Below are 21,651 nucleotides of genomic sequence, written 5' to 3' on the forward strand. Positions count from 1 at the left end.
CATCGGCAAGGGTCCGCAAATCACACCATCAGCGCCCGAATGATGCACCAACTGCCACTCAAGATAAACCCATCGCGCATTATCATCTCCCCCACAATAACTTCCCCTCCCGGCAAATTTTGACGGCCATGCCGCCCCAGAGAGGTAAGGAGAATGCCGAGTCGTCTCGCGGATTCACAACCCAACGGTTTCGCTTGCGTCGCTCAACCCCGGATCCTGGACCAAGGCTGTCAGCGGAGTTGTCTTCTAGATTGGAAGACTCGGGGAGTAGTGCAAGGGTGTCGGTTCCTGCGTGTGATCGCTGTCGACGACTGAAAAAGCGATGTAGTCGGGATTTGCCCGAATGTGGCCATTGCGTCCATGCCGGCCAGAGATGCTCTTATTCGGGCGGGCTGGGGCCTTCCACGGGCGCTTATCGCTTTCTGCAGACAAGGGTTGATGCGTTAAGTCGATACATCGCGGAAGTGATGGGTCGAGATGTGGGTGACGTTGAGCGAGAGATTGGGATGGTTGATAAAAGTCATGAGCCGGGCTCAAGGGATTTCGAGTCGGGAGAACGAGAGACTCCCGACGATAAACGTGACACTCCGGACGCACGTGCAACTACGACCCCGGCAACTGAACCTCCAGCACCTCCAGCACCTGCATCATCTGTCGACTCTCGTCTGAATATCCCCGGTCGGACTGCGTTGGTGGATGCCTTCTTCCATCATGTCTATCGCGCCTACCCATTTATCGATAAGGCACGCATTCTTCATCTTTCTTCTTTGGGCTTAGCACCAAATATGCAGGATGCAGATTCAATCGTGAGTGAACGAGATATCCAGTTTCCGGGTTTATACACTGACTGGCGCAGATACTCCTTATCATCATGGCGATTGGCCATACCAGTTTGCAACGCTCAGGGAAAGCATCGTACGAGGCGTCCCCGTCTTTCGACATCTCTTACTCCGATATACTCCAACGATGTATTCTCCACGAGGGTGTTGACTCTATCCAAATTCTTGTCCTCCTTGCCCTATACTCGCTATTTGATCCTTCCGGTCCCTCTACTTGGTCCATAGTTGGGATCATCACTCGACAGGCCATGACCCAAGGTCTCGCTCGTTCTACGAACCAAACCCACAGCAACTCCAAAACCACCGAGCTTCGCCGACGGCTGGTTTGGAGCATCTATGTGCTAGATAGAATGATGGCAGTCTCCGTCGGACAGTCGCCCGGCCTGGTGTCTGACGAAATGGATGTTCCTTATCCGGCAATAACCGTGGAGGAGTTTGCGTCGCCCGACCGCACGAATCTAGCTACTATGCTCCAAGTGAGTCGGCATGTAATTGAGCTGCGTCAGCTAGAAAGCAAGATCCTGTCCACAATCCATCTACAAAGTCGTACCAGTATCAGCAACCTGTCGCTCTCTGACCGCCATGCGATCATCAGTCGGTTTCGGACCGATGTCGAGAACTGGTATAGCCATGGCTGCTTAATCGCTCGACCGGAACCCGACAATGTCCGAGTCCACGACACAATGGCATGGCTGAATGCACGATATTATCATCTCATGCTCTTGCTTCACTACCCTTGTCAATTCAATTCTCGGGCGAAAGGCCCCCACGAGCCAAGTTTATTGGCACTCGTGAGAAAGTTCATGCAGTATAACCAGGTCCTCCTGGTCAATCGGCAGCTGCCCTTGAATCGTGTCACATTATGCCGTCTTGTTCCTATTTGCCTGATATTAATACATTGTTTCTCTTGGGAATGTTACACTTCCTTTCCTGGTAAGGAAGATATACGAACATGCATTAACATCCTAAGCGCATTCTCCGATAAATGGGCACCAGCGGGCGGTCTTGTTCAAGTGATGGCCGGCTTGAGTGATCTAATCTCCGACTACGAGTCGAGCTTAATGGCCCAGTCTGGCTCACTTCGTCCATGCGCGATGGATCCAGCACACCAAGACTGGCTTCATTCATTAGTGAAAGAGCTTTCTGCTCTTCTTGGGGAAATCATGGGCAAGGCAACTTGCTATTTGAACATTCTAGATGACTGGGACGCACCGGCACTCGAATCCAACCATTATTCATGCGCCGGGCCCGAGTCACCAGCGGTTGTGTCGCCATCATCCTCATTCTCACCCCATCATGGATACCATTTCTCCTTTCTCTGAATCAGTGCGACATGAAAATATAACGCTAAATGACAAGAGTTACCAGAATTGCTTCTAGACCCTTGACGCAATGGCCGGTGGCAATTGCAAGGCACATGCAGGTGGGTCCGGCAGACCTCCATAGTTCTCTAGCTTATCATCCACCATCCATGCGACAATATCATAATACCCTGATAGGTTCCAGTGGGATGCTGGTCAGTCATTGCTTCGGTTAGAACTCACGGAGTAGAAGCAGACCGCGCCGGCCCCACTCCGCTCTAAACTTCCCAACCGGGTAGGTTGAATAGCGTTGCCAAGGTCTTGAATCGGCTCGCTGATTGCGCCATCGGCGTGTCCATCTTGCTTTCGCTGATGGTGGGTAATGTCTTTTATAAAATGCTAGCACTTGGTGTTTTTTCAAGCATGTCCCATGCAAATACATACTGTCCCACCGATCATTATCAAACTATCGGCTTGGGAATATGACTTCTTCAAGGTTCTATCCGCCCGAACAAGACACCAAGAACATCAGCACCAAGAACTCAGAGGTGAAAGATGTGACAGTTGAAACTACGCCGAATGAGTCCGTTTATAGCGATGAAAACTCGCAACGCCGAGGATGGGATCTATTCCATTGGCATGGCCCCGGAACGACCAAAGAGGAAAAGGTCCTGATCTTCAAGCTGGACTGGTTCCTCTTGAGCTACAGCTGCCTATGCTTCTTCATCAAGCAACTCGATCAAAATAACATATCCAATGCCTACGTCTCTGGCATGAAGGAGGATCTCGGCTTCGGTCCAGGTGACGAACTCAGCTGGATGAACACGTTCTTCAATGCTGGACAGATCGTTGGCGGCCCGTTTTCCAACTTGATTCTGACCGTCATCCGACCGCGATACTGGCTTCCGTTCTGTCTGATGTCATGGTCCCTTTTCGTGCTGTTCCTCTTCAAGTGCAACACTGCCAGTGAATTTTACGCCCTGCGCTTCTGCATCGGCTTATTCGAATCGGCGGCCTGGCCGGGAATTCAATACGTGCTCGGATGCTGGTACAAGAAGTCCGAAATCGCTCGACGTAGCGGTCTTTTTGTAATGTCCGGTGTCCTCGGTCAAATGTTCTCGGGATACCTCCAAGCTGCTCTATACACTGGCATGGAAGGGAAACACGGGATGCCCGCCTGGCGTTGGCTCTTCATCTTCGATTTCCTGCTCGCCGTTCCCGTCGCTATTTACGGTTTCTTCTTCTACCCCGACACGCCTGAAAACACGACCGCATTCTACCTAACCGAGTGGGAACGGCATCGGGCGCTCGAACGAATGCAAGAAGACGGTCGGGCATCCAGTGCGCGTCTCGATCGCACGATCTTCAAACGCGTCCTTGCCTCCTGGCAATTCTATACGTTTTCCATCGCGTACGCCCTCTGGACACTGACGTGCGGATCGTACGTGATGCAATATTTCAGCCTGTGGCTCAAATCTACGGGCGAATACTCTGTCCCACAAATTAATAACATCCCGACCTGCATCGGAGCCGTTAACTTCGTCTTCATGATCTCCACGGGCTATTTGTCCGATAAGCTAGGCCGTCGGAACATCGTCTGCTTCGGCGTCGGGTGTGTGCTCACATTCTGCTACATCATCCTCACTATCTGGGATGTTCCACATAAGCTCAAAATTGCAGTCTTTATCCTGACGGGCTCCTATGGCTGCTATACGCCTTTGCTCGCGGGATGGGTCAACTCCGTGTGCGGCGGGGACCAGCAACTTAGGGCGTTTACGCTGGGCTTCATGGTTAGCTTCGGATACGCGGTTGTTATTCCCTTCCAGCAGTTGCAATTTCCAAGTGGACAGGCTCCTGAGTTCAAGGCGACGCATGGATGGCCGAGTGGACTTGCATTTGTTGTTGCTTTGACCTTGTTTACTGGGTTCGGGATTGATCTGATACAGAGGATTTGGGGGAGGGTGAAGAAGGACTCTGAGGGTGCCTGAGTACCATTGATTAGGCATACTTCAATATTTCACTACATTAATACGATCTTTCTTTTCAAATGCCCATATCTCTTGTTCTGTGCAAACGATGAATAGATACTTTTGTGATAAAAAATGCCCACCGAACTTTTTTTCTCCTCAGTTTGTGGGCTCGCGCCATGTATGTGTCGGGATATAAGTCTCAATCTCAGCTAATTTCTGAATTACAACCTATAAGACTCGTTCAAGTCTCTCGCCACTTTGCTTTTCTCTCTCTCTTGTTTTTTCTGTTTTTCGCCTTGCCCTTTCCTTTCCTTGTTCGTTTAGGTCTCATCCCGAGTATCCCGTCTACGCTCACAACTTACCTTCCCCTCGCGAACTCAAAAGCAGTCGACTGATCGACGATGATGAATCCAGATGACCTATTAAGTATATCGGGTTCTTCTTGAAATATTTGAGATATTCGCCAAGGGAATCAGGGAAGAATCGGGCTCCCAGAATAAATGTCTACTTCACCATCTTTTTGAGCACTGCTATTTCAAATCCTCAATTCACTATCTGACATGATAAACATCAGGGCAAACTATTCTCCTCTTGCCCTAACTCTCCTCACAAACTCATGGACCGCATTCGCCGTAATCTCGGCGACATTATTCTCATAATTCTTCCACGCCAACGCGCCCACCCAATTGATCGATCCGACTGAAAAGACCGCTCCTCCCGCCATAGTCTCAAAATATACCAAATCGCTGCGAACCTTATCACTAGTCGTGCCCGTTGTATTCACCATGGGAAACAAAATCTCCTCATTGAACAACCCGTAGTTGTCCGAATGACCACCAGCCAACTTCGTCGTCGCAACCATAATCGCATTCCTCGGCGTTCCGAGCGAGTAATCCAACCGATCAATCTCATCGCCCGACGCGGCACCCTGAACGAGCCCGAAGTCCCCGATCACGGTTACCGACGGGTCTCGCAGACGGGGGCTATCGAAGAGGAAGGACAGGGCTGGGTCGCGGCGCGCCTCGGGCACGACCCCGTATGGAGCCCCTTGGCCCATTCCGCAGGCGTCGGAACCCAGGCCCATCAGTCGGTTCGGGGTGCGGCCTCGGGAGCGCCACAGTCCGCCTAGTTCGCCGGTGCTGGAGAGATGCCAGTGTCCTGGGGGTAGGTTGAAGGTGCGGCAGCCTTGGTCGGCGCGACGGACTTCGATACGATGGGGTTGGGAGGCTTGATGCCCTGTTACCCAGTAGTAGCCGTTGCCGCCAAGGTAGAGGAAGAAGCCGCCTTGGGCGAGGAAGGCGTCGTAGGTGTCGAGCATGGCGAAGGTCGGGTATTCTGGGTGGCTGCAGGAGAGAGCGACGGAGTAGCGGAGAAGGAGAGAGGGTCCGTATATGGAGAGGTCGTGGTCGGTGATGATGTCGTAGTTGTCGCGACCGAGTTCTCTGTCTAAGAAGCCGACAAACCACAGGTCGGCTGGGAATTCACGAGGTCCGCCAAAGCCCCAGTGGAAGTAGCTGTTGGGTAATGTGTTAGACGTGAAGGTGTCTTGGAAAAGGGGATAGACGATTCTTACTCGGGTCTCATGTTGAGAACAACTCGCTTGGTCGAGGAGTGCGTGGTGCCAGAGCCATCGTTGTGGCTGTCATACAGCGAGATCCCTAGATCCGGTCGGGCCTCGAGGATCTGAATGTGACGACTCTTCGTTACGGAGTCGGACCCAGGGATGTCGATGTGCACATCACGAGATGTGTCGTACATACGATCGTTCGCGTACGCCGTATAGGTGAAGGTGGGCATGATCAGAGCAACCGGGGGGTTGGACGACTTCGATAGATCAGGTCGAACGAAGACCGGAATGATATCTTCGGTCTCGCCATCTGATATGACAACGCCGTAGCACCCCGAATGAAGATTTCCAGGAAGCTTGAGGTCGAAGTCTTTTTCCCACGCTGCGTCGTCTAGATCGTCATCGTGGAAGTGAATCGCACCGTAACCATACTTGGCGCGAGTCCAGTCCACGTCGCGAGCATTCCAATCATGACTAGTCACTGCACGGGCGGGGGAATTAACGACCACTCCATGGGTAGCACGAGGAGAAAGATCACGCAGAGAGTCCGTGGGGATGTCTTTGCTGAAATCTAGGTCGAGAATGCGCTGCGATCCGACCTCCACGAGGAAGCCGTCGATCTTGCCGTTGAAACTGGAGGACGGCAGCGGGTGGGGAGCCACGCGATCCGCACTGGAATGACTGGCAATTGTCAACTTCTGCGATGACACCAGTTGCATTGGCTTGACGGGGTGGCTCTCGGCCTTTGAGGTGGAAGCCTGTCCGACATCGCCGGCCTTGGCTTGCACGTCGGCGCCGACAACGTTGGATGATGAATCCCAACTGAGAACTAGACGATACCACCACCCACGCTCCAGGATGATTGACGATGTAACACGCTGTATACCATCGAAGCCTCCGGAACACAAAACGAGCGTTCCCTCCTTGTCGATCAATGCTGCTAATCCCGCTAGGCCGTTCGGGTCGAGGGACGAAAAGAGATACTGTTCATGGCCAGCACGTGGGAGCGTGGGCTGTGCCCAGAAAGACACGGTTACTGCATCCTTTTGGTCTAGAAGCTCTCCTTTCCAGGGCACCGATGCAAACGATCCTGGACGGGAGAACTGAGGGCGTCCGGCGTGGGAGACGGGCGCAAGGGAGTCTACGCGACGACGATCCTCGGGCGGAGCGTCAGGATGGTTGAGCTGGCCGGGGCCTAGACGGACTAGTTCACTGGTGTATTTCTCGCGGTGGCAGGAGACGTGGATGGCGACGGTCTGGCCAGGCGAGGCCGTCAAAGGGTCGGCGTATCCGATAATATGCGATGCGGCCATTTACACGGACACGGAGATAGTAAGGTAGGTAAGGGAATCAGGGGAAATGGTTTAGGGTAGGATGAATACGAAACGTGTTTCTGTTCTCTTTTTATTTTATTTCCGTCCTCTATTCGGGTTAATTGTCCCACGGGTTTAGCGATAGTCTAAAGCTCCAAGTAGCCACTCTCGGCAGGATTCAACCCCTGCGGGTTACATTAAGTGGTGATTAGTGAGCCATTTGTTTTAATTGCCCCGACCAAAGGATTCCGGCGTATTGGGCTTCGGTCCAATGAGGGCCAATTGTCGAGATAACCCTGCTCATGCCACTTGCCACGAGTCTGATACCCTGTAGCAGCATATCTACTGTCGTCCTTGCCGTCTTGTGCCTTCCTTTGCCTTTCTAGACCCTCTTACTTCCTGCTCGCTACTACCTCGCTTGTGACCATGCAGCTGGGCAGATTAAATAGGTGAGTCTTGACTATTGAAGCTCGAGATCACGAGAAGCAATGCTAACCGACCCTAGTCCGTTCGTGCAGAACCTCCTTGCCTCGATCGTGGTCGGACTAGGACCGGGGCTTTAGTAAGTACCACTGTGATTGCTATCGTCGCCAATAGTTCGACGTCTCTAACCGCCGAAGTGTCGCTGTCACCAACCTGGGGGCAGGCGGCGGGCCCGCCAATGCCACGAAGATGCAGAACATCGTGAACTCGGTTCTTTACGCGTGCGTCTAGAAGCATATCCTGGTTCTCAGATCCTAGTCAGCTAATTTCTGGGCAGTATTTACTTCGTCGTGGGCCTTTTCAGCGGCTCCGTGGTGACTACCGTCGGCCCTAAATACACCCTGGTCTTTGGCACTTTGGGGTATCCTATCTACGTCGGTTCCTTGTGGTACTGTATGTGTTTGTCTAGGCAGCTAGTTGAGATGGCAATCTTCCAGCAAATACTTACCTGAACTACAACAGTCAGCAATACGGGAAACCTGTGGTTCCCAATCTTCGGCGGCGCGATATTGGGTCTCACGGCCGTCCATCTTTGGACAGCGGCCGGATTCATCGCCTTCAGTTATGCGACCGAAGACAAGAAGGGGACTTATATCTCCATGCAATGGGGTCTTCTCAGTGTTGGCAGTACGTCTCCCCAAGATTTGAATCCCCCGATGGAAGCAAAAACCGAAGCGATGCTAATTTTCAGGCACCATTGCCTCGTTCGTGGCCTTCGGCATCAACTTCAACGCCGGGGAGCTTAAATGTCCCGACTCTGTATACATCGTGTTCATCATTCTGATGGCTCTCTCGCTGCCTGTCGCGCTCTTCGGCATCATTTCTCCTGCTGACGTGCGTCGCGCTGATGGCTCGCCCATCGCACACTACCCTCACCGCGGCGTGTGGGAAGAACTCAAGGGCCAACGCCAGATCATCATGGACTGGCGCATGCTAGCGCTTCTCTTGCCCATGTTCGGCTCCGAGGTGGCGATTATCGCATTTTCGTCCATTAACTGTACGTGTCTTTCCCTTCGCCCCATTTCCAACCACTTGTCCAGGGGAAACTAACAGTCCGCAGCCCTCTATTTCAACATCCGCACGCGCAGTCTCAACTCGGTTGTTTTCGTTATCCTGCAGGCCGTCGGGGCCGTAGGGACGATGGCGTTGTTGGATAGTCAGAGGATCGGCACTCGACGCGCACGAGGCCTCCTTTCAATCGCCGTGATGGGCCTTTTCACGCTCGGACTGTGGATCGGCCTCTGCGTGTGGTTGTCACAACATCCCATCGATCTAACGACTCCTCCACTGTGGGACTGGACGGACGGCCCGTTCGGCGGATTCATCGTCCTGACGTTGTTGTTTGGGATCAATATGGTTGCTGTAAGTGCTCTCTAGCCCCCACGTTGTATTCTGCAGTTCGCCTTCACAGCCCATTTCCCAACAAAACGGCGCCAAGAAAAGAGAAAAAAAAATCGAAATCAGAAAAGCTAACTGTTTTTTCAACAAATTATAGTATCAAGTGGTGGTGCAGTGGATCGTTGCCTCCCTGAGTAACGACCCCGAAACACTTGCCCGCTTTGCGGGGTTTGCGAAAGGCTGTTTGGCCGGTGGACTTTGCGCTACCTTTGGCACCGAAGCTGCGGGTTTGGACCAGATTTATGTGGTTGCTTGGACGTTCGCCCTGCAAGGGGTGGGATTGGTGTGCATGGTCTTCGTGACTTGGTTCTGCGTGCGACCAACAAACTACGGTCAGGAGGAGAAGGTGGTGGTTCCCGGGGATGTGAGCTGCGATGAAAAGGGCTCAAAAAGTACGATTGCCCAGAATTAGCTTACTTGTCTAGCTGGCTAGTTGTGTATAGTAAAGTAGCATTAGGAGGAGAGTTGAGCCTGTGCAGCACCAAGTATCTCAAATTGGCCCTCGCTGGCAGGAAGAAAGTCCCGCAGGACTCCACTCCCTACAGAAATCAGACCATTTTTCTGTGCAACCTCGTGAACGTAGACCGGAGTAGAAGACAAACGTACAGCTGGGCTAGCCTGGGATGCCCGGCTTAGAACCTGCCAGTGCAACGTGGATCCATCAACTAGCCCCTCCGGAAGCACGGGAGGATCAACCTTGCTCCACTGCACTAAGCGCTGGTTTATCTTGGCCGCAATGTGAGGAGAAGAGGACTGCAATCCCAGTAACTGCCTCTGAACCCTCCCAGTCACATTCTTTGGTGGGCGTCACAACAGCACATGCTAAAAGTGATCGGCACGTATCCTGGAGTTCTATAGGATGACGGTTCACTTCCTCCAGCCGACCCTAACCCTTGCACAACAGTGGCCACCATCGGCGCTGAAACACCACTCCTCTTGGCCGTGGTCCGCATTGCCTCCTTCGGAGCCCTGCTTGGAATCCTGACCGATAGCACGACCGGGGTGTCATCCTGCCGTGAGGAATGGATTCCGACCGATTCGACGGAGGGAAAGAGACAGGAAAGGATGACTTTCCCTGTCTGAGTGCAATCCTGTGCAGGATTTTTCGTTCCTTTGGCCGATTCCATGTAATATCGAAGTCTTGTCTTCATTTTCTTCCCCTTTGACCCTGTAGAACCATTTGGCCTGACCCCCCGGTTCGCTGATTATCAGAGTACGAAGCATCCTTGTCATGTCAATGCCGACTTTCTTTAATTTCCGACCGGGGGCTTTCAGCTAAAGCGCCTGTAGCCCTGCAAAAGCCAGCCCGTTCAGCCCGCAGTTCCAATTTGTCTGACCCTCCATTTATTTTTACTTACCATGTGCGTAGCTCCGGACTGAAGACAGCAATCATGGACCTGCACGCCAATCGTGGTCCTGTCCTCATCAGCAGTGTATTCCCCGTTGCGACGGTGGCTACGTTAGCTGTCGTAGGCAGGCTCGTATCTCGTCGCATCAAAAATCAGCCATGGCTGATGGACGACTTTATGGCGATCGCTGGATTGGTGAGTGTGACCCAGTCAGACATATCAGAAAAGAAGCGCTCATAATGACAAAACCGATAGCTCCTCGCCTGGGGATGCGCAGTGTGCGCAACATTATGTATGCCCGCCTCTCTGTTCCCTCTATCCCATCACCAGTCCAACTAACGCAGCCGAAATAAAGGCGTTGAATACGGCGTAGGAAAGCACCTCGAACCGATTCAAGACAGCTTCCCATACGTCAAATTCTGGAAGACACTCTTCGCATTTAACCAGATCTACATCGCGACAGGGCCCACCATCAAAATCTCCCTTCTGCTTCTCTACCGACGTATATTTGACACTTCGCTTTTCCGGAGAGTCGTGTTCTGGCTCGTCTGTATTAACATCGCCTGGTGGATCGGCATGTCCATATCGGGGATTTTCACCTGCGTTCCGGTTCAGGGCTATTGGTTCACGGACCTACCGGGCAGGAAATGCATGAGTCTTCTGGATTACGATATCGGATATGCGGTGGTGAACATCGTACTTGACGTGTTTATTCTCGTGTTGCCCATACATATGATCTGGCGGTTGACCTTAACGGGAACCCAGAAGATCGCGTTGACATTCATTTTTCTATTAGGCTCTTTGTATGTGTTCCTCCTATACCCTCCTGGCCTTTCATCTGGTATGTACTACGAGATCAAAAGATACTAATACCCCGAACAGCGCCTGCGTAACGGCTCTAATGCGTCTCCTCGTCTCGATCCTCCACGTCGACGACCCCGATTTAACATGTTCGTTCCTCCCCCCCTTTCCCCTCTCGAATCCCCAACTAACCCTCAGATCCAGGGGTCTACCTCGACGCCCTAATCTGGACCGTGGTCGAGCCCTCCGTCGCCGTAATCTGCGCATGCCTCCCGACTCTCCGCCCTGTCCTCTCGTATCTCCTCCCCCGAAAATTCTCGCTCACCACGGCAACCAGAAGTAGAACGAAATCAGTCTCTGGATACCCCAAAAGCTCGACACACTCTGTTGATCCACAACTCTTTGTGCGTCTTGATGACGCGGGGTCTATGAAAGCGTTGAACCAGACAACGGTGCAGGCGGGGGTGTCGGACGATCATGAGAGCGAGGCCGGGATTGAGGGGATTCGCGTACGGCAGAGTATTGAGTTACATGAATATCGGTAGGGTAGGGTTGGAGTTTGCTGGTATATCTCAAAATGGAAGCGTGGGAATGAACTACCTAGGTGTTGGCTGTATAGTATAGTGCTGTGGTTTAATACGATATTGTATATATTGAGATTTATTGTATGAAGTAACTTTTACTTGTTGGGTAAGTGTATCATGGCTGTGGGATGATCAACCCATGACCCTTTCGGCCCTCCTCCGTGAGCAAGATCGATGCGACCTGAGAGTTAAGACCGACAGTGGTAGCTTGGTGGACCCATTCACTCATTTCCAGCGACTTCAACGGCTCCGCGGTCTCGGATATGTATCCAGCCAGGTCGGAAATAGACACCTGCGTCCCAGAATAGTGCGTGATTCCACTGGCTACTTCCTCTCGAGCGGAAACTATAACATCTCTAGCGACATCCTTGACAGAAATCATGTCGATAATTCCGTCTAAGCTATCGAACTGTGGGACAGCTTTCAAAAGGCGAGAGAATCGCAGGACATTATCCAGAAGGTCTGTACTTGGCACCCCCTCACCAACCATCGTTTTGGGTCGGTGAATATGGTATCGCAGACCGAATGAGCGTCCTTGCGTCAGGATTTGCTCGCTGACCCATTTACTTGCAATGTAGCCGTCCGAGCCGTCGGTCGGTGGATCGTAGATTGAGCTGTCAGCAAAGCCCTCAATGCTGCTTTCTGAGCTAGAATAATAGCCAGAGCGATCACTATCCTCAGATCCTGGAGTAGAGCATGAGCTAGGAGAGACAAGACGCAGGACTCCGCCAGATGAGATAAAATGCAGAGGGATACCCTTGGCTAGGGCCATTCTTCCTAACTCAACGGTTGATTGGACATTTGGCGAACGGAGACTATGATAGGTCTTGAGGAAAGAAACGTCCGCTCCGTTGTGGATGATCAGATCGATTGATTGAGCCAGACGGGTGAATGTGGAAGCCATGAGTCCTAGGTAGGGCTTGGAGAGGTCACCTGGCCAGACCTGGATCTTCGGGGACGATATTCCGAACAGGCTCCCCTTTGATGAAATATTATGTTGACGGACTGCAACGCAGTGGATAGTATGGACTTTGGGGTCGTCGACTAAGATACTCAGGATGTATTTTCCCAGGAACCCAGTTGCGCCCGTGAGGAGAACTTGTGATCCTTGCTGCGACAGGTAGTTATTGGATAGACATGGAAGAGGGTCGTTCAAATGCTGTAGATGCATTCGGACCTCTTCATTCCAATCTATTTCCTTCGTTTCGGCTTGCCTCGAAGTGAGACGCGCACTCATGTGTCGTAGTACACTGATTTGGAACAACTCTCTGATGGGAATTGTAACATCGAAGGCCTGGGCCATAGCAGCCTGTAGCCTCACAAGAAGAAGCGAGTTCCCACCGACCTGGAAGAAATCCGAGTCCGCTCCAATCTCGAATGTGTCTGTGCCGTTAGACTCGGCCAGGACTGTCTTCCACACCCTGCTCAGTCTAGTTTCGATATCATTGCAACTCTGTTTCAAGGACCGGCTACTGTTCACCTGAGTACTCGGGATTACCAAGACATCTAGCGCTCGCCGATCCAGTTTGCCATTGACATTGGTAGGAAGTCTATCCAATGGGATGAGGTTAGCGGGTCTCATTGACGGCGCAAACGGCAGTCTTTCCAGAAGACCCGCTAGATAACGCTCTCGATTTCCAAGCCATGTTTTTGCGAATACGACAAACGCAAGGAGGTATTTATTCTCGGTGCCACGAAGCACGACAGCCACTTGACGGAGCACCCCTTTCGATGCAGCAACGATGGTACTTGCAATCTCATCCGGTTCAATCCGTATTCCGCGGAGCTTAATCTGAAAGTCACCCTCCATACGACCCAGGAAAGCAAGTGATCCATCAGGTAGAAGACGTCCTCGATCCCCAGTGCGGTACATCTGGCTCTTTCCCTCGTGATCGAAGGGATCGGGCAGAAATCGCTCCTTCGTGCGGGCCTCGTCGTTCAAGTATTCCATTGCGACGCCGACGCCGGAAACGTATACCTCTCCTGGAAAGCCGGTTGGGACGGGATTCCGTTCCTTGTCCAGAATGTAGACCGCGTAATTTGGCAGAGTAAATCCCACGGGGCTATTCTCGTCTTCGGATCCAGCCGCGGGGTCGGTATATGAAAGAACACCATATGATGAAGCCAGCGAGACTTCTGTAGGACCGTAGCAACTCAAGAGTGTTGGTCCTGTCTTCCCCAGTTTCCGAAAAGCGCGTTTAAGCGAGACCGTCATTCGCTCGCCTCCACATACAGCATATCGCCAATCCGGACATTGCTGTAAATGACACTCTCCATACCGCAGAAGAATGGCATATTCGGAAGGCACACCCAATGTAAAAGTCACTCTTGTCGCTCTCATAAGCTCAGCCAGTTGACTTGGTTCACGGCGAATAGCATTTGTCGCTATAACCAAGGCTCCTCCCGTCGTAAGAGCCACGAAAGTTTGATGCAGCGACACGTCAAATCCGAGAGAACTTTGCTGCAGAACACGCTCCCTGTTTAGGTCGTATTCGCCTTGGACGGAGGCGATCTGGCCCAGGAAGTTTCCATGGCTCAAGAGCACCCCCTTCGGACGACCAGTTGAACCACTTGTGTAAAGGACGAATGCGGCGTCCGACGAAGAACATGTGATTGGGACTGGCTCTGATGTACTGGGTAGACTGGTAACGTCTATCACGTTGGCAGAGTGTTGAAGCGCATTGACCTTCTCATGAGTTGATGCATGGGTGATGATAGTGTGGGGCTTGCTGTCATCCACAATCAGAGCGAGCCGTTCCATTGGGTGGTTCAAGTCCAGCGGAACATAGATAGCAGCGATGCGCGTAATTGCTAGCAGTGCATAGATGCTATCGAAACCGGGTTCACAGAAGACGGCAACTGTCGAGCCAGCCGTAACACCGACGTCCAAGAAGGTTCGTGCTAATAATTGCACTCGGTTGGAAAGCTGGAGGTAGGTCCATGCATTTCCTGCGTCGTCTTCAATTGCAATCGCATCCGGCTGGGATGCAACGATTTGGTCGATTTTGTGAACGAGTGTCGGTGGCCATGCATGGTTGATTCGTTGACCTCGGCCTACTTCTAGATGTCCCCAGACCTCTCTTTGGTCGTATAGAGCACATTCAATTAATGGCGATGTTATATTGATTTCCATGCCGTGAAGAACATGTATAAAGCAGTCGGTCAAGAGCTCAGCATCATGCTGAGAATAAAGCGACTTGGTAACATGAAAGGTAACTGTTGCCGACCCACCCAGAGAGCACTCTCTTATGCTCACATTTATTTCAACGCTCCCTTGATTCGTGTCTTTGCCGGAAGGCACAGCCTCGACAATCTCCTGGGATGCGCCACCAATTCTGTGGTGGAATGTAATCGTCGAGAACGAGCCCTCGTTTTCTCGAGACTGGCCACTGGTACGATGATTCAAGGCTCTGTTCAACCACTTTTCCGTATCCTTCAGGGCACATTGAACACTCTGAATCAGGCCTGGATGCAACCTTACCGGCACCACACACGTCTTGGGAGCATCTACCGCAATACAGAATTCGGCATCGATCTCCAAAATGCGGCTGATCATCACACTAAGCCCAGTCAGATAAAACGCAGCCTCAGAGACGCCATTCTCCGCCCCAATGGCTTTGACTTTTGAGCCGAACGAGGGATTCAGCTTTCGTGTAACACCATGCCATCCTAGGGAGCCTTGGGCAGCGTTTCGATTAGAATGCAGTAATGGCGGCAAGCGAGGTGGGAGGTCGGTCTCAGGTGTCCAGGCGGTGTTACGCTCTCGATGGGGGGAAAACACCTCGCCTTCGAGTCTCAATCCGCGGCGTGAATTGTCGGTGGAGACAAAAGACCTAGTGGCGATGGTGCTAGAACTGTTATGGAAGTTATGATTCTTCATTGGTGTCATTTTGCCGTCGGATGAGTTGTTAATGCTCAGATAAGAAGATTGTGCTGGCAATTCATAGGCTTCTATCAATCCAATATTTATATAGATATATACATAAAGCTTTTTCTCAACTCTCAGCTATCCACCCCACATCGTACGTTAAACAGAGGCTCTGCGCGATTTTTCCAATTGGTTCCAACATAATTTACAGTATCCAGTGCCTGGATCTCTCGGGTGAGTCCGCTGCGTGATGGATGCATGTTGGAGACAGTCGCTACTATCGAGCCAGACTAGAAAAGTGACGGCTTGGTGGAGCACGCGAGTAGTAAACTTGATTGGGATATTTTGTAGATCCACGGGTGGGAGAAGCAAACAATAACGGGTCTGGTCCGTATGCTATTATGGTTTATTTTTGATGATCCTTGGCGGGTTGGGCCGTTGACAGCTGGGGTTGGAGATGATCGATCTTCATGGGTTTGTACTTTTGTCGTTCTAAGCATATAACAGTTGAAAATCCTATCTTTCTTGGAGCAAATGTAAGAATTCTCTCTCTTCGAGCCGACGTTGCAATGCATCGGGGGGCAATGCACCCCTGCTCTAGTGATTACTGGTTTAAGCTTAGACAACAATCCATGGGTTGCACTACGGCCGAAAGATAGCTAAATGATAAAGTATGTGGTCTATTCTATAGGTAGGAACTAGTGTGAGTGTAACTCCATTATGAAACAGGTCTAGATGGTTCAATCAAAGTCCTACCTGAACCAGCCAGATGCAGCTCTTGTCACTTCTCTAGTGTCAGAAATCAAAGTTTAGCCCCATCAAGCTAACTTTAGTATTAGGTGAAAAAGATTTTTTTTAATATTATTGGGCTGCGGTTGTCACTGGCAGCATGCCCTGTGCATTGACCCAACAAAGCAACTCTCTTCCTAAAATATTATGTGCGTGGTGCTGACGCGGTTTTCTTTTGTCCTCGGCTCAAGAAATTGTGGGTAATCCGATCTGCAAAAGGGAATTCAGTGGCGATCATTTAATTCATCTACACCGTAGTATGGCTCCTCAACTTCCAGGATTTGTGGCTGCAGGAGTATATACCCTATCTTGTATCTCTCCCACCCCGAGAGCTTAACTAAATTTTTTCGCACAGGGGTTGAGCAGGCCCCCAACCCATCAAGGACGATTCAATTGATCTACAGTATCGGAAGCGAACACATCGCACCACCTACTAGTAGTACACCGTAAGCTCCCAAGACTCTTTACTAAAATGGTGTTCAAATATTGCATATCTAGTTCCTTGTCTTCGGCTCAGGCTGCATATCTCATACTGTTGATTGCCGCTCTTCCCCGCGCTAAACTGGCCCCATTTTGCAGCATGCGACCAATCGGCGGGACCGGCATTGATAACTGAGGGGAGTAGAATGAATTACGGTGACAGATTGAGTTTTGGTCTTTAATCAGGTAGCGAAGGGGTGCTTCCGGAACATAGAACGTTTACGAACCTTGGAGACCTTCAAGGTTGGTAAACCCCGAACCATTTAAGAACGGAGGGGGAAAAAATGTAGTTGAAAAAATATGTTATGATTTGATTTAGGGACGCGGATAACTCCCTAGTAGTAAAAGAGGATGGAGTGGAAGTCACAGACCCCTGTCCGTCGCAAGCCAAACGTAGTTCAGTAGAATTAATACCCAGCGCACCAGCGAGCTTCATACGATCAATTCCTTCCGCCCCTAACCTATTGGTTTATAGTTTGTAGGCAACAGCCATATACATCTTGGCCTCATCTAACAAAACCCCTTCGGCCCCGGCCTCCTGTTCGAATGCCTCCACAAACAGTCTCTTTGCTTCTTCCCGGACAGAAGGCTCTCCAAAGTTCCTATACATAGGACTCGCAACCGCCTGTTCAAACGTCTCGGGCGCCTTCTGAGTCGTATATTCCCGCGTCTGGTAGCATTTGGTCAAGAACACGGTTTCCACGCGCAACCTAGAGTCCCACAATAGCTTTGCCGAAGATTTCTCTGATTGTACCCAGCTTTGGTCCCACTGGAGCTTGCCAAGTTTTCGTCCAATCTGTGTAAACAGTCGACTCGGCACATTAACATCTTTTGCCGCCACATCAGTGACCAACCGTCCGCCCGGTTTCAACAATGTACTCCAATGCTTGATCGCCTTGGCAGGATCGGGAAGAAGCACCAAAGCCGTGGCACACGTGATCAGGTCGAAGCCCTGAGAGCCGTTGGGGAGAAGTTCCAGCCCAGTGAGATCGGAGATATCATGCTGAATGAAGGGGACATTGAGACCCGGACGCTCGGCTTTTCGACGGCCAACTTCTAACATGCCATCGCTGATATCGATACCGACGACACGGCCCGATTTACCGACGGGCTGCGAGGCCTGCAGAGCTACTAGGCCGGTGCCGCATGCTAGGTCAACGACAGATTCGCCTTATTTTGGTTCGCCGACACGGATGTAATCGTCCGCTAAGAGGTCGTGAAATGAATCATCGTATGTGTCGCGCCGCTCGTCATATATTGATTAAATTAGACTGGCGCGAGATTGGGTCATTTTACTATTATTCGGGGATGTCTTCTTGATAGAAAATTCTCAACGCCATCTTTCGCGGGGTGTATCTACATTTAAATCCGATTGCGGAGCAGTGTATTCCGATTGGGGCCAGGTCTTCCAGAATCATTAGTAAACCAGCTGTTTTGATCGTTGATGAATCAGAGGGAATATCAGGTTCGTCCGCCTAGAGCCAACCTTCTTTGGCTAAGCTTTTACGAGGCTAGTCGGCCTCCCCGTTGCCTTGGCTTTGATTTGGTGGACATCGCTACCTTTCCGCTGAGATCGATGTTCTAGCCCAACCTTAATCTACTTTCAGTCCTTTTGCTGCTAACATCTAATCAGATATGTACACTTTCCGTAGTAAGCCCCTATGCGACTTGTTTTCTAACACACCAGGATCTTTCTTTACTACCGGACATCCTGCGGGCTTTGAGAGAAGCTATTATGGTAGATGGCCCTTATAACCACATGATCTCCCATGAGAGCAACGCCCTTTCACACCTAAATAGAGATCAAGAATGTTCGTTCTATTCATCCTTGTTTATATAGATCTATTTTGTAGGAACTGTTAGAATCTGCCTTTGTGAGTGGCAATCCGCCTTTGTACACCATTCAAGCCGAATCTACTTTGAAAGCTGCACAATGCGCGTAAGTCTGTCTTTGATCCATCCAGTTTCGCATGAGTTGTCAACTTAAATAGTTTTCGGTTCTGGAAACATCTGTCCGGGCTACAACTATGCTCCATGCACATTACTACAAAGAATTATAATTCTCTATGCATATAATCTCGTGCAAATGACGAGTCGTGAAGATTTTCGCCTTCTTGGGCGCGATTTTGCTGTGGTTCTTCGAGATGATGCGCGAAACGGGCCTGGTGGGGCGGATAGAACAAAGCCCGCAGACACGAACCAGCTTTGTCGATTTGAGATAAACGAAAATAAAGTATAGCAAGGGCGATTAATCCTGTGAAACCTGCAATTATAGAAGAATGAGATCAGGGTGACATTGATGATGTTTATGATGCCATGTTCCGCTTTTCACGGTCTGATAGAGATGCCATCATGTTAACGTCATACCCCGAGTGATGCATACAGCATTTATAACTGAACTATCCAAACAACTCGCGGTCAGATAGGATCATAAAGTATCATATCGTGTTAATCTGCAGCTCTTCATTACCAGTTATCACAATGGAGGAACACACCGAGCGATCAACCCAAGGGCCACAGTCCCAATTCCAGCCTGGTATTGTCTTCTAGTTGCCTTCTCCACTTTCAACATATATTCAATATAATACTAACAGTTCTTAAGGTCACAAGGTCCCCATCCAGCACCAGCAACAACCGGGTCTCCAGGCTCAGATGGCCGGTCCCAAGCCGACCTCCACACAAATTCCCACCGAAGACAACGGGTATCAGACATACAAGGCGGCGAATAAGCTAGAAGGTAAAAGAGCGATTATCACAGGCGGTGATTCAGGAATTGGTCGAGCCATCGCCATCCTGTACGCTCTAGAGGGAGCTTCAAGCTTGATTGTATACTTGCCCGAGGAGGAGAAGGATGCCCAGGATACTAAGAAGCGAGTGGAAGAAGCCGGTCGCCAATGTCACCTATTGGCAATCGACCTGACAAAGAGGGAGAACTGTCAGAAAGTGGTTGATCACGCTCAAAAAACCCTTGGGGGAATTGACATTCTGGTCAACAACGCGGCCTACCAGAACATGATCCCGGACATCCATGATTTAACTGAGTATGTCGACTCTGCTTTAAACTGCGATGCTTTTGTTAATGCGGCACGACTCCAGGGATCAATGGGAACGTACCTTTGATGTGAATATTCATCCTTACTTTTACTTGTCTAAATACGCCCTTCCCCACCTGCACAATGGCTCGGCCATCATCAACTGTGCTTCCATCAACGCATACATCGGTCGTCCCGATCTGCTAGACTACACCTCCACCAAGGGAGCCATTATCTCATTCACGAGAGGTCTGTCCAACCAAGTGATCAGCAAGGGCATCCGAGTCAATGCTGTCTGCCCAGGTCCAGGTATGTATATCGGTCTTTCTTTCAGAGGGGTTGGAGCTCCGGTGCTAATGCGATTTCCTTGCTAGTATGGACTCCCCTCATTCCGGCGACGATGACTTCAGAGGCCATGGACCAATTCCATGGCGTTCCTATTGGTAGACCTGCACAGCCAAGTGAGATCGCCACTTGTTTTGTGTTCTTGGCTAGCCAGGACAGCAGCTACATCTCAGGGCAGAGTTTGCATCCCAACGGCGGAGTAGTGGTTAACGGATAAACCTCACGTTTATTATCATCTATTATTATGTTTTGAAATCTCTTCATAATGACAATTATTGATGTAACACCTAAAGCCAGGTAAAGCTTGAGCTTTTAGATAGTATATCCGATGACGTCATGCGTAATGCACACATGAAACCCAGTATCGACTCTCATCCAGTTTCAGGGCTATCATGTTTGAGTCATATCTGTCTCTTCTTGATTTTTGCAGTCCCTGTTGTAGCCATAATCATTTCCTAGATCAGTTATTGCATGAATGAGGGCAAGATGGCCGAGGCATCGCAACCTGTAGTGTTTTGCCCATTCTCGGCCAAGATCGGCGCAAGAGGAACACGAGAAGGTCAGCTGCATCGGGCGAAACCGCGTTCTTCAGACTACTCAGAATGACTCAAAAGGTATTTACTCAGCGCCATTCTCTCATGTCTCTTAGTCTCTATCAAGACACCATTTCCAAAAACACAGAAAGTCTACCTAAGACCCCCAGTTTCTACAAACATCCACGTCCATGTCGCTAGCGTCCAGACCTCTTCAGCTATACACCAGGGCTCTCTTCCGCAGGAATGGACTTCTCTTGACCCAGCGTGGGACGCAATTCGCGCCCCCAATACTCTCTCGTCAGACTTTCTCGACTCAGAATGTTCTTCTAAACAAACAACCTGCATCACCCCCTCGATTTCAGTCTAAGGTTGCAGCGCAGAAAGAACCCGTCGAAAGCGCCCCGGAATTACCCGCCCTGAATCTGGACTCATTAGGCCTGAGCAAAAATATGAAAATATTCCTCATGGTTCTTTTGGGTATTTTCGGCACCATGGAAACATATGTCTATTGTCGAGCGATATGGCGATGGTGGAAGGGTAGCGGTGATGGAGAGCATGTTGAGGCCACGAAGTGACTGCATTTTTTTATCTTGGAAATTTGTACACCATAGGCATTTGGCGTTTGGCTAGACTTTCCTCTCAGTCAAATTGATCTCAACTTCGTTATAATTGCTTCGTCCAACATCTAACAAATTGGTGGGCAGAAGAGAGAATCACATTTTCGTTGATATCTTACGCCAAAATCTTTATCGCAGTTCTCCAGATTGGAATCGCATATCGAATGCACCTGGACTATCTAATAGTCAAGAAAGATTAGTAACTACATAGATGGGGTCACTTCTATCGCAACGTCGAGGCATTTTTGGGTGATGTCATCCTGATTAAAATTTGGGAGCTTGAAATATGAACCTTAGGGATAATGTCGTATATTTAATAAGCGTTAGCGGTTCTTCAGGCGTCAGTGTAGTATTCGGAAAAATTTCACAGGCACTAAAA

General features: G+C 50.4%; 8 protein-coding genes across 8 annotated transcripts; 5 read left to right on the top strand and 3 right to left on the bottom strand.

Annotated features, from left to right (window-relative positions):
• Positions 1 to 128: 128 nt before the first annotated feature.
• Positions 129 to 2,161, top strand: KD926_004536 (Zn(II)2Cys6 transcription factor; the record flags this gene model as incomplete). The annotated part of the gene is made up of 2 exons (XM_053097987.1): positions 129 to 806; positions 857 to 2,161. 2 exons carry the CDS (start codon positions 129 to 131, stop codon positions 2,159 to 2,161), a joined length of 1,983 nt encoding a protein of 660 aa, XP_052958014.1.
• A 461-nt stretch (positions 2,162 to 2,622) lies between these two features.
• On the top strand, positions 2,623 to 4,128 carry KD926_004537 (permease of the major facilitator superfamily; the record flags this gene model as incomplete). The annotated part of the gene is made up of 1 exon (XM_053097988.1): positions 2,623 to 4,128. One exon carries the CDS (start codon positions 2,623 to 2,625, stop codon positions 4,126 to 4,128), a length of 1,506 nt encoding a protein of 501 aa, XP_052958015.1.
• Positions 4,129 to 4,690: 562 nt separating this feature from the next.
• Positions 4,691 to 6,990, bottom strand: KD926_004538 (N,N-dimethylformamidase beta subunit family domain-containing protein; the record flags this gene model as incomplete). The annotated part of the gene is made up of 2 exons (XM_053097989.1): positions 4,691 to 5,624; positions 5,684 to 6,990. The coding sequence occupies 2 exons, from the start codon at positions 6,988 to 6,990 to the stop codon at positions 4,691 to 4,693; spliced, it is 2,241 nt and encodes a 746-aa protein (XP_052958016.1).
• A 426-nt stretch (positions 6,991 to 7,416) lies between these two features.
• KD926_004539 (MFS general substrate transporter) lies at positions 7,417 to 11,566 on the top strand (the record flags this gene model as incomplete). Its single annotated transcript, XM_053097990.1, has 14 exons — positions 7,417 to 7,439; positions 7,496 to 7,552; positions 7,611 to 7,694; positions 7,751 to 7,866; positions 7,936 to 8,100; positions 8,165 to 8,470; positions 8,534 to 8,835; positions 8,969 to 9,263; positions 9,776 to 9,886; positions 10,162 to 10,415; positions 10,476 to 10,512; positions 10,576 to 11,023; positions 11,103 to 11,170; positions 11,226 to 11,566. The coding sequence occupies 14 exons, from the start codon at positions 7,417 to 7,419 to the stop codon at positions 11,564 to 11,566; spliced, it is 2,607 nt and encodes an 868-aa protein (XP_052958017.1).
• A 154-nt stretch (positions 11,567 to 11,720) lies between these two features.
• On the bottom strand, positions 11,721 to 15,494 carry KD926_004540 (acetyl-CoA synthetase-like protein; the record flags this gene model as incomplete). Its single annotated transcript, XM_053097991.1, has 1 exon — positions 11,721 to 15,494. One exon carries the CDS (start codon positions 15,492 to 15,494, stop codon positions 11,721 to 11,723), a length of 3,774 nt encoding a protein of 1,257 aa, XP_052958018.1.
• Positions 15,495 to 17,211: 1,717 nt separating this feature from the next.
• KD926_004541 (class I SAM-dependent methyltransferase) lies at positions 17,212 to 17,805 on the bottom strand (the record flags this gene model as incomplete). Its single annotated transcript, XM_053097992.1, has 1 exon — positions 17,212 to 17,805. One exon carries the CDS (start codon positions 17,803 to 17,805, stop codon positions 17,212 to 17,214), a length of 594 nt encoding a protein of 197 aa, XP_052958019.1.
• Positions 17,806 to 19,223: 1,418 nt separating this feature from the next.
• On the top strand, positions 19,224 to 20,336 carry KD926_004542 (oxidoreductase, short-chain dehydrogenase/reductase family; the record flags this gene model as incomplete). Its single annotated transcript, XM_053097993.1, has 4 exons — positions 19,224 to 19,278; positions 19,345 to 19,783; positions 19,839 to 20,083; positions 20,149 to 20,336. 4 exons carry the CDS (start codon positions 19,224 to 19,226, stop codon positions 20,334 to 20,336), a joined length of 927 nt encoding a protein of 308 aa, XP_052958020.1.
• A 507-nt stretch (positions 20,337 to 20,843) lies between these two features.
• Positions 20,844 to 21,230, top strand: KD926_004543 (uncharacterized protein; the record flags this gene model as incomplete). The annotated part of the gene is made up of 1 exon (XM_053097994.1): positions 20,844 to 21,230. One exon carries the CDS (start codon positions 20,844 to 20,846, stop codon positions 21,228 to 21,230), a length of 387 nt encoding a protein of 128 aa, XP_052958021.1.
• Between the last annotated feature and the right edge of the window lie 421 nt (positions 21,231 to 21,651).

This window comes from Aspergillus affinis (assembly GCF_023601865.1).
Source record: "Aspergillus affinis strain CMG 70 chromosome Unknown NODE_21_length_366722_cov_90_171905, whole genome shotgun sequence".
Classification (NCBI taxonomy): domain Eukaryota; kingdom Fungi; phylum Ascomycota; class Eurotiomycetes; order Eurotiales; family Aspergillaceae; genus Aspergillus; species Aspergillus affinis.